General features: G+C 37.1%; 1 protein-coding gene across 1 annotated transcript in view; it reads left to right on the top strand.

Annotated features, from left to right (window-relative positions):
* Nucleotides 1-12,214, top strand: part of LRBA (LPS-responsive vesicle trafficking, beach and anchor containing) — a 431,397-nt gene extending 419,183 nt beyond the window's left edge. The window contains exons 56-58 of the mRNA XM_010576372.1: nucleotides 569-777; nucleotides 8,252-8,403; nucleotides 10,699-12,214. Coding sequence (XP_010574674.1) covers nucleotides 569-777; nucleotides 8,252-8,403; nucleotides 10,699-10,789 — 452 coding nt within the window. The 3' untranslated portion in view covers nucleotides 10,790-12,214. The remainder of the gene's footprint in view (nucleotides 1-568; nucleotides 778-8,251; nucleotides 8,404-10,698) is intronic.

The raw sequence follows: 12,214 nt of genomic DNA, 5'->3' as shown, positions 1-12,214 counted from the left end.
CTACTTTGAGACGCTTTTTCAAAGTTGGGTGTACTCACCATATGCACCTGTATGTGTTTCTGTTTTACGCATGTGAACACTTGTGGCTTACATGAAAATTGGGTATTTTTCCAAATACATCAAAAAGCAAATATTTAGTGGATCATGTATGGGTTAAAATCTTAATATGAGAATATATACTTTTAGAGTACCTGCGTATGTACATTCATTACGCTTACCTCTGTGTGTCTTCGTATTTTGAAAATCTCATTTTAGAATTCAGTACATTTATTTTTGTGCTCTGAAAATTAGCTGCTACCAGTTTTAAAAGAAAACCTACAGAAGAAATTGTTAGGTCTCTAACTAGTTTTGATAGGTGCTCTAAAATACCTTAATACAAAGCTTTTAAGGGATAAGCTGTTCATTTTACTCTCTGACACCCTTAAAGTCCGCTTAAGCATGGTAAAAATCATTAGAATGTATTATAATAGTGATTACCTAAGTAGAAGTCATTACTTATTATTTGATATATGATGTCTTTAAATGAGCGTGTAAATCAATAACTAGAGATTTTATTCTGTCTTGTTAGAAGGACCGTGTCTCATACATTCTATGAATGGAGATCTACTGAGGACATTGGAAGGTCCTGAAACAGGTCCTGAAAACTGCCTGAGACCAAAACTTATTCAAGCTTCAAGGGAAGGCCATTGTGTCATATATTATGAAAATGGCCTCTTCTGTGTATTCAGTGTGAATGGGAGACTTCAAGCCACTATGGAAACAGATGACAAGATAAAGGTGAGTGTACTCAAATGTGTGCTAAGGACTGTCAGTTCCAGTATCAGGAAAAGCTATCAATTTTGGAGTTGTCTGGAGACTCTTTCTATAGCCAGGCCATAGAAATATATGGTAATAAACCGTAATAGCAGCATTCTGAAAAAAATTGTAGTTAAGGGGACCATGTACTCCTAATAGTACTGTTTTTAATTTTAAAATAACTGTGTTCATACAGTAAGGAGTAGCCTGTAGGCATTTCCTTGAACTGAAGAATACAAATATTACTAATTGCTGACCAGGAGAAGCCAGCTTACTGCTTTACTTTTGAGTCTGAAGGCAGGAGGTTGTTGGACATGCTGTTTTGGATGTTGGCTTTCCCTTTTTTGGCATCTCTTGTCTACATTGCTTCATCTTAGCTTGAGATAGCATGTGTTGTGTTGTGTTGAGCTTCAGGAAGTTTATAGGCATATGCCCTTTGGCATTTGCTGAGCAGGCAGCTAGGTTCCACATCTTTAGCTGCAAGAGACATGGAGCAAGTCCAAAACTATGCAGGAGGCATTTTAAGCTTATGGTTTTGTGGAAATTATTTTATAATACAAAATGCAGGCCTTTGACATTTCCTATGAAATAGTACCTATGAAGCAGAGCAGAACCTGCCAGCTATACTGCAGTGAAGCAGAAATGTCTAAAGAATACTTTCCTCAAATTAAAAATATTCCCACATTTTCCTTGAATGAGAAAGAAAGGAAAGGGAAGGGGAAAAAATGAACAAGCATTACCAAATCTGCTAGAAAGTTACAGAATGCAGCAGAGACATGAAGCAAGATTACATTGCTGGGTCAGCATTTAGGCTGCCTGAATTATCTGAAGTTACGGTCTCTATGCCAGTAGGCATGGTCTGTGAGACACAGAATCACAGAATGGTTGAGGTTGGAAGGGACCTCTGAAGATGATCTGGTCCCGCTCCCTTGCTCAAGCAGGGCCATCTAGAGCCAGTAGCCCAGGACCATGTCCAGATGGCTTTTGTATATCTCCAAGGATGGAGATTCTGCAGCCTCTCTGGACAACCTTTGCTAGTGCTCGTTCATCCTCACAATAAAGAAGTGTCTCCTATGTAAAAAATGTTTAACTATTTAACATCAGCATGAGGAGACTTTTGTTGTTGTGAGCATATAGCAGTACAACACCTCCAAGCTGATTTTCTTAATCTGATGGAAGAGCCTAGCAGCTCAGCTGCTGCGATTTCCAATATTCTCTTCAGCTGAAAACTCTCAAAAGTTTTTCCTTTATTTGGATTAGATGTCTCAGGAAGAAAATGCCTCTTCGCCCTCATGTTTGTTTTACAGAATTACTGAAATTCTTTCAGATAATGTGCAAAATTGTGAGCATTTTTAAATTTGCACCTGTTCTTCTTTTGACTCTATTCATATTAATTCTTAAGGTGGAAGAATATGTCAATATATTTGAAAGTATTTTGATCTTCATTATTTCCATTTTATAACTTACATGGAACAGTGAATGCTCCATTACCACTGAAGTCTCCAGTGTAGTTCAGTGTATTCCACTTCAAACCTTCTAAAACTCTGTTGTGTACTATACTCTGTTAATCCAGCATCCCTGTGTTTTCAAAATGTCAGATACACTGGTGGTGGAATATGCAGAAATAACCCTCTTCGTAGGTCTGTTTTCCATAGTGAGAGTGCTGTCTGCGGGGGTGAGAGGGCATGCGATCTTTGGATGCTGTGGCAGCCACAAGTGCAAATTCGAGGCTGGGGAAATTAAGTAGGAACGTGTATATTTCTGTCCTGAGCCATTTTTCCAAATTAATGTAGATTCTTGATTCAATTTTTAATCTTTCTTCAGTTCTCTGAAATTGCACCTTTGGCTGTCCTTGTACAAATGCTTTTGAGATTTTCAGCCTACCCTTCATCCCAGTTCTTTCCATAAAGCAAGAACATATCACAGCGTTTTCTCTTTTTACAATAATAATGTTGATAATCTGTCACTTTCAGTTGTGATTATGTTGTCAGCTAGGCCAGCAAATCTGTAAAATATCTAGAAATCCCTTGCTGGCTAAAACAATTTCTGTAGTGTTTCAGTCAGTACCCACAGCTTTAGGAATGTTGCTAGAGGCAATGGAAGTTCCGCTCTCTGTGGGCTAGAATTACGTATGTACAGGGATTTGAGTTTTATTTTGTTTTGTTTTGCTTTCTTTCTCTCCCAGTGGTCCCTGTTGGGCTTTACGCTTAAACAACCTACAGCGTCTTTCCCAGTGCTTCTGCACTATATCATGTTAGAAGGCAAGTGGCGACTGCATGATTAAAGTAGGGGCATTTAAAATGAATAGACCTACGCACGGGCTGTGCTGACAAACACTTCTTGTTGGTTTTTGCTCAAGGAGGATAGAAAAGGGAAGGAAAAGGTTGGAAGTGTTGAATCTCTAATGTAACATTCTGGTTTCTATTTTCCTATGTCATTATGGACCAGTATTTCAGAACATTATTGACAAAACTAACAGTTTTCAATAGCCATGTTTGGAACAACATTCTGATTTTCTTTCTTGTATTCTTGTGCTAGAAAACTGCTAGAAAAATTTCAGACGTTGTGGGGAAATGCAGTCTAATCAATGCCTTCCACCTGCTTTTGTTTTAAATACTGTATTGCTCAGTGGAGCTTGGTCATATCACAGTACATCTACCATGTAATGTTTAGATATCTTAATGAATAACTTAACTCTAAATAGTCTGCTTGTTTTGAGAAGTAAAGTTATTTTACCCTAAACAAAGACTGTATGCTGTTTCACCCAGAGGAACCAATTTATTTTCCTTTCCTGAGTCTGTTTTGAAATGTGGAAGTGCCCACAAGACTCCTGCTGCTGTAAGCCAGAGCTGTCACAGTGTCAGCTCTGCCTTTTTACAAAGCACTGCCTTTCAAAAATCTGAGATGTTAAAAGGGATTTGTGCAAAGTTTTGAGACTTTCCAAGGAAATACAAGTCAGAAATGCAGCTTTTAGAACATTGATGAAATTGTGTGCTTTGGGGATTATTTGAGAGTCTGAAGCTCGTGTTGTGAGAAAGATTAGTTGCAGAGTTGTTTCAGTTTCATACCGAGCAGAATCATAGATAAACTACGCTGGGGAAAAGCAGAACAGTAAAATTGATTCATGTCATCTTCTATACCAGTTGGAGTACTTGGGAGGAAAAGCATCCTTTCGTTTGTTAAATCTTGAAGGGCATGTCATGAAACTGAAATGTTGACAGGGTGACCTTTTTCTTCCATTCATTCCTTCATTCATATATATATATATATATAGGCAAGTGGCTGAGAAATTTATTAATAAACAATAAAAATATATAAATCAACATCTTGTCTTCATGACAAGCCAATGACTTAGTAAAATTGCATAGGTATTAGTAAGGGTTCAAAGCCTATACTTTATTTAATCAAAAGAGCACAAAACTCACTGCATTTTGCAGGTAGTGGAAGAATTAAAGATTAATGGCTTTAATTTGCCTTTTAACATAGCATTTCTTCAGTAAAAGCCTCAAGTATAAAATTCAAGTGAACCATGACCATAAGGTTAATGGATTTTCATCAGCTGAATTTTATAAGTGTAGCAAATAATTATTTGTCACAGTGTTCATTGCAATTTGAAAATACCCTTAGGAGACTGCCATTGCTATAGAGAAGAAAACCACCCTATATTGATTTTTGCTTCTAATGAATAATCTTTTTAATAATTGTGTGTGGTATGTTAGATCTCATGATCATCTACTCAGTGCGTGCAAGTTCTAGATAATTTTCACAGTCTTATCTCAGTTTGTTTTCTACCCCTTTCTTACTGAGTTGCTATACTCTTAGAAGAAGGTCTCTAAATGAGTTTTCAAGCTCCTTGAGGCAGTGCTTTGGGAGGTGCTTAGCACATTTTTGTAGGCTGGTAGAAACAATCACAGAAGCAATTTATGGTTGGAACATTTGTTTTTGGGGGGGAGAAGCTTCAGCTCAGAATACTCCATTCTAACCTTGGTTAGTATTCAAATTTCCATACTTAGATATGGTTGGAAAAGAACTCCATGTATTCTGCTTTATTGAGTCTAAATTTACATGTATGTGTTGTCATCTTAACTCAAAACACAGCTGGAATAAGTTTATAATTTTTTTTTCAGTGTTATACTATTTTGTTTACAGTATATGTTTGTATTTCAATTACATTCATTTTACAGTTAATTGTGTGAAATAAAATTTTAGCAGTGTGATTCATTCTGATTACTTGGGAGTTGTTGCAGTAAACATTCAAAATTTATAATATAATATAGAAACTCTATCTTAATGTAAGTGTTGCACATCATATAATTCTTAAAGGATATATTTGGCATCACAGTAATAGAGTACAGCAATACAAAAAATACAGATGTGCAGTATGTCTGACTTCAATTATTGCTGTTCACGAAACAGTATCTTACGTACACTGTATATTTTGGTTTATAGGCTTGTCAGCAGTCTGTATAAACACTTTAATGTTGCATGAATGTAACATTTTTGTGTTTTAGTTTCTCTCATTTTTGTGGTGCATGTGCTATAAATTCTGTGTATTAAAAAAACAACTTCCTTTTCCTGAGGAATTTAAAATCACAGTATGTTACAAGTTTTGCATATCGAAAAACTGTAGAAGCAGAGATTGCAAGTGCCAAAATACTTGCAGACTTCAGCAGAGAGAGATATGTTTGCAAGATCCTGTCTTCAGTTCTTTCTACTGTTTCCTAAATTTAAATCTTTGAGCTGGAATCTTGCTTATAGACTATCATCTTGAGGCAATTTCCTTGCCTTGCAGTGACAATATTTTAGTTAAAGTGGATCAATCTATTTGTAGAACATGTGTGTTTGGAATTTAAAAGCCATTGCTCTGAATATCCTCCATTTTTACATTTTTTCTGATGAAATGTTTTGTGGCTCCCTGCATTGGGTGAGGGAGCTGAAATTTATCATGAATTATTCCTGGTGTGAAGGATGTGTATTTTGTTGAAAAGCTGCCCAAATTTAGCTGATTCACAAATCTCAGGTTAAATGCATTCAGTAGGTAATTCTTAGCATCTACATTCTGTACTGAACATCTGTAGCCCAAGGATGCAGATTTTTCCCCTGCGACCAATCATCCCCTACAGTGCAGTGCACAAAAATGCCATGGCAAGAAATGTGATGAGGTGATCCTGGATGAGGAAGGGGAACTGATGGGAAAGCAGAGATGATAGAAGAGCAGAAGAAAGGATAGAACCAAGAACAGAATGAAAGAGATGTTTGCAAGAGCAACTGGAATAGAGAATTAGAGATGGGAATGTAGAAACTTGTCAGAGTCTGGGAGAAGACAAGAAGAGGCAGGAAGGAGTGAAGGAAAACTAGGAATTGGAAGTAGGAGCAATGGAGAGAAGGATTAGGTAGGATCAGCAGTTTAATATTAGTGCTTCACAGTAGCAAAGGTCCTTATTTTCCTTTTGATAACAGCAAATGATCCAGCAAAGAGCTAGCAAAGTTGTTTGTCACCCTTCTGTGTGCTCAAATGAAGAGGATGATAGGCTGCTGCTGTGCGCAGTATTGCATACAAAAAATAAAAGTAGAGAGCAGAGAAGGGAAAAAACAGAAGTTAAGCTGGGAGGAAAAGTCAGAAAGAGAACTCAGAAGAGGCACCTGGAAACAGGAGAGCATAGGAAAAGGTTTCAGCTTACAGGAGTTATTAATAATGGGCCAAACTGTAGTTTTAAGGGTCTTGATCTTGCTGGTAGCTCATGCTGATGTCATTCCACATAACAGAATTCATTCAACTTTGGGGGTTTGGTTTTTTGGAAGGCCTTACAAACCCTTCAGTTTTCCCAGATAGTTGGAGGATGAGGCTATAAAATCAGGTCCTGGTATCCTCTATACTTAAGTTTATTTTCTGCATGGCAGCAGGACAGGGTCTTCCTTTCAGAAGAAGTTTTGTACTCTTCAGGGTTACTGTAGTAGTAATTGCTAAGACGCATATGGAAAAGATGTGTAAAATCTTAGTATTGCTGTGAGAAAAGTCAGTAACGGAGTCTTCTAGGGTTTAATGTTGGGAACTAGTTTTATTCAGTATTTTCTGAGGTGGGCAATGCTGAAGGTCTACAAAATGATGAAGGCAATGGGTGAGGTGAATGCAGAACTGTTAGTCAGGAAACCCCACAATGAGACACCTATGGGATACTCATTGAAACTAGTAGGATCACTTCAAAACATAAAACTATTTTGCACTGTAATGAACTTCTGCCATTATTTTTTTTTTTCCTCCACAGAAGGCATCAGCAGGCTCAAAAACAGATTAAGAAAATTCATGGGTAACATGTCCATAAATAGATACTAAAGGGAATGGACAGAGATATACTTTGTGATATTCCTGATGCCGTGATTGTGGTTGCGGGGGAGCACAGGGGGAAGGAACTGTAGAGTGGCCAGTCCCACAGCATCTCCTGCTGCCACTGCTGGTGATACAACACTGGGCTAGATGGATCATGGTCTGTCTGACCCCATAGGGTATCACTTTAATAAAATTTCAAGTTCAGTTCTCTTAAACCACATTTTGGCCTATTTAAACCAGCAAAATCCCTCCTTAACTAATATTTCTTAGGTTTCCAGTCATCTTAATATCTGATAGTGTCATCTGGTATAGTCATCAGGTAACTGAGGAAAGTTGCTGTTCTTCCAAGTACTCAGAATTTATCATGATTTTTCTAACAGCACACAAGAAATATCAAAATAGATTGAAGATTCCTGTTACCAGAAGTCTTCACTGTGAAAACCAATTATATCCCATCTTTCTCCATTATCTGGATCACAAATAAAGATTTCAAATGTAGATTTGCCATCAGTCCCCATGATGCATGCAAAATCAGGGTGTAAGCCATTGAATTTGTCACAGGCAGTTTCAGGATAGATGATAAAAGGAAACACAGTCTCTATTAAGAGGGGTGGATCATTATCTTAGTAATCCAGAGCAGGAATTAAAAAATGCTGGTCTAAATTAATTCTAGTAATTTTTATAACATTTCAGTTCCTTCCATCATTCAACCTTTTGCCAGAGAGAAAAAGAGGATAGCTTCTGCTAGGCCAGTATTAAAGACCCTTGGGGGAATGTCAGGTACTGTATTTTAATGCCAGTGCTGCTGGATCTTGTAAATCTAGCTAATTAAAAGAGTAGATTTCTTTAGCTGACCTCATATTAGATCTTTGGAATACTGAATAAATGACAGGTGAGGTAAAACTTAACTAGTGACATCTAATGTATTAAAGACATTTCTGCATAAGAACATTAATTCTGTTGCGAGGTGGAATAACGTAACAATAATGTCGCTTCCTAAAAGCTTGTGTTGATATCAAGTCTCCCTACACATTCAGCTGTCAATATGAAAATTTTTATGAAAGTAAAAGAGGGGGAGTAAGAGCAACACATATTTATCTGACAAATATCCATGTGATTTCCCCCTAGGCAATTCAGCTGAGTCGAGATGGACAGTATCTGCTTACAGGTGGAGACAATGGAGTTGTCATGGTATGGCAGGTGTGGGACCTCAAGCAGCTTTTTGCTTACCCAGGGTGTGATGCTGGAATCCGATCCATGGCCCTGTCTTATGACCAAAGGTTAGAGCAAAGTCTGGTCTTCACAAGAATTTCACAGAATATATACTTACAATTAAATTGCATTTTTGTTTTTCTTCTGATTTTTATTTTCTGTGGATCACAGATCCTGGTGATTATATTGAGAATTCTGCAATTGCATAAGTTTCTTTCTAATACGTCATATTTAGGGCAGATAATATTTTTCAGGATTTCAGTTTGGGGGAATGAAGAGAGATTCAAGAAATCTTACTTTGACAGACTTTCAAGATAGGTTGAGTTATTGGCCTGTGCCAATGTACAGTGTGGGTCACATGGAGGCGGAAGGTTACATATGTGCTTTTCATGTTTCTTCTTTCACTTATGATACAAATCACATTCCTAATTCCAGACCTTTATGTTGAAAATAGAACAGTTAGAATAGTTGCACAATAAGATTCCCTCCACACGTCCATGTTTTGCTAAAGCAAATATTAATTTTCATTTCTAGAAAAGTTTTTTTATCCACATAAAGCATGACCCTCCTTGAAGATTCCTTCAACTGAAGGCAACTGGTTAATATTTCTACTGGATTTTTACATTACGCTTTCCAATGCAGCTGTACTTAAAAGTCCTTCTGTGTTTTTATCACAAAGTATTGTTTGTTTATAAGATGGATGTTTACCGTTTCATTTGCACACTTCTAACTTGCCGGCTAGAATTTTGTTTGCTTTGGTATATTTGCTGAGTGGAGTTCCTGTGTACTCTTCAAGCAGATTTGGCTCCTAAATCACTTAGGAATGCCTACATTGGGCAGTAAAGCATATTGTTGAGACTCTTAATCTTCCGATTACTGAAGTCCATACTGAATGTTTTAACATTTTTACCTGGACTACATTTCTAAAACTTACATAAAATGAACTTAAAAAAATCCAAGCCAGCAAAATCTGTGGACTTCAATCAAACATTCAACAACTTCTTGTTAAGCATAATTAGAGATTATAGGCATTTTGGAAGAAGCAGTTTTCCATTAAAAAGCCCCTGCTGTTAAAAACATTTCAAAAGCTGGAGTTACAGCTGTCGAATTTTAGACCTCTGAAATGTAAAAAATTTTGCATTTAGGGAATCTTTAAACTGGTAATTAATGGCATGTCAACATAATCTTTGCATGTCAATAAACTGAAATTTAATATGGACATCTATAAATTTATCCGTGTGCTCAAGTTAGGAACCTATTCACTTCGGGTTTGAAGACACAGAAACTCAGAAGAGATTACTCAGAGTATTTTACTGAGTAATTACTCAGAGTAATTTATTTGGTATGGATGAATATATGTGAGTGAGTGACAGTGTGTAAAAAGACATTTTAACCTAATACAAAAACAATCAAAATGGTGCTCTTGAAATAGTGTGTTACGATCAAAACACAATGATCTTATATTCAGTCTTTGTTTTGATGGAAAAAAGTACAGCTTTTTACTCTGAATGTTTTTTTTTTTAATGCTGAGGCTTTTTTCTAAAGTGCCAGAATTTTCTATGTCCTCATATGCTTGATTTTCCTAAAACTTTAATATGAGACAGTAAAAAAGATGATATAGAAACCCTTGTAATTGTGTGCTATGTCAGGGTCATGGCTTTTTAAACCGACCTAAATGATCTCTAGTAGTAGGCCAAGGGTAAGGAGTTTAGAAAGAAAGAGTGCCTCGGTGGGAAAGCACAGCGATTGCTTTCAGGAACTTCCAAAACAATCAAAGCCTTCAGATTGCTTTCAAACCCAAACACTAACATTTCCAACTGAAGTCCTGTGCCCACATCCAATTCCTTTATCTGGATCATGTGCTTAAATGGGGGAGGCGAATCTGAAACGAACACTTCTCCTAGCCTTCCTTCACTGTGCTGCTTCATCAGTGCTTCGTCCCACTCCAATACCCTGCAAAAACCAACCAAGCAAGCCAAGAAATAATCCCCAGGAAACCTGAAGCGGCCTTGCAGGACAGTGATGCTGGTAAACAATTCTGTTGTCTAACTCTCAATTGTAGCTTCAGGCTGACCACACAAACTGTTGCGTGGTGTTTTGTATGTTCTGTGATCCATAAATCTGTCAGAGGTGGCAGTTTTATTCAAATCCAGTTTGCTGGAGTCCTTGGAAGCCCAAGATGGGAGCCCCTAGAGCCTGACTTTTCCGGTACGTGGAGCTCTTCCAGCTCTAGCTGTCTTTGGTGGAAGTTGGTCATTGCCTTGAGTTCTCGCGCCTGTATTGATGTAACTCTTCGGTGTGTTGGCTCATATATCTGAATGTGAGGTGGTTCACTAACAGATATGGTCTTCTGCTTTTCTTAGGTGTATAATGACTGGCATGGCATCTGGGAGCATAGTGGTTTTCTACAATGATTTCAATCGTTGGCACCACGAGTATCAGACCAGATACTGATCTTCATAGAGACCAAGATTAGCACTGATGTGCGCAGCTGTTGTCAGAAGGAAACTGAACACAGCACGCCTCCCTTGGTGTCTTGCCACAACGTTGTTCCTTATAAATAGCTATATTACATCTGAATGTAACTTAAATTTGCTGGAAGAAGCAACCTATTTTTTAAAGTTAATTGCTATTTTTGTAGACCTTGCTTGACTTTTTTGGGGGAAGGGCAAAGAAGCAGAAAAATGGCTGCTGGGTTCTGTAGTTAAAAATCTATATTTTTAGTCATAATGAGAAGTCTATTTTGATCCCTGTATGTAAAAGAAACCTAAAGTAAAGATGGTTAAAACTCACATTCTAGCTATATTATGAAGAAACGGATTTTCCATCTGAAGCTTTATCTATAACCTTGAGGAATATATGATTTTAACATAATGGAAATGAATTACGATGTTTGGGGAATTTTAATCTGTGCTATCTGTACCACACTTTGTCTCGTACTTTTCCAAATGATTGTACTGCATCAGCACTGAAGTTTCTGGGAATCAGTGGTAATATTTAAATTATGGTTAATGTAATTTTAAACTTTGCAAATCGTTTCCATCAATGTTACTATTCAAGCATGTTTCTAGGCTTAGACAATTAGTTCTTTTTTAGTTGTATGTTTTGTGCAGTTAAGAGAGAGAAATTGGGAATGGATTTTATGTTACATCAAGTGTGAATCCTAGTTTCTACCTGGCATCTCCTCCAAAGCACACCAAAATGTGGATTGTTCCTCAAAATCAGAAAGGCTATTTTGAAGACTTTAAACTCAAATTAGAAACCCACAGTGGTAGGTATTTTTTAATAGGTGCAAGTACCAAAGCACACTTCTGCTGGTTGACTGTGAAAGCACTAAAAAGGCAGGTGTTTCCTGGTGCACAGCCTCTATACAGCAGCAGAAGCCCTAGACTTGCAGGTGACTTTTTTTTTCCTAGAACTAGCCCCTGCAGTACTGTAGCATATGCCATATTCCTTTTCTGCGTATAGCAACAATATCTTTTATATTTTGCTATCACCAAATCCAGTCAGATCCTGCCCAGTCATATTAAATTACCTCTTTTAGGAATGAAAAATAATTTATACTAAGGAACAATAAGTTATTTTGGTGTTGCACAAATTACTTTTCTACAAGATTGCTGTGCAGAACTCTGTTAAAATATTTGTGAAAAGAACTGTTACTGTTTTGTAAGTCTGTATTGCATAAAAATCTTCTTTGTATGTTGTGATCTCTATGAGTTGAAATTTACATTCCATACCTGTATTGATACATACCTTTCGCTAGCTGCCTACTAGAGCAGTTCCTGTTTTTTCTAAGCATTTAACTACTATCTCTTTCAGTAAAGATTTGGAATGAGAAAATTCAGTTTGAGTGAAGAAATTAAATAAAATTACATTTGT

Source organism: Haliaeetus leucocephalus, unplaced genomic scaffold, assembly GCF_000737465.1.
Source record: "Haliaeetus leucocephalus isolate CR32 unplaced genomic scaffold, Haliaeetus_leucocephalus-4.0 Scaffold21, whole genome shotgun sequence".
Lineage (NCBI taxonomy): Eukaryota > Metazoa > Chordata > Aves > Accipitriformes > Accipitridae > Haliaeetus > Haliaeetus leucocephalus.
Note: the sequence above shows the minus strand (reverse complement) of the source record. Positions and strands in the feature narration are given on the sequence as shown.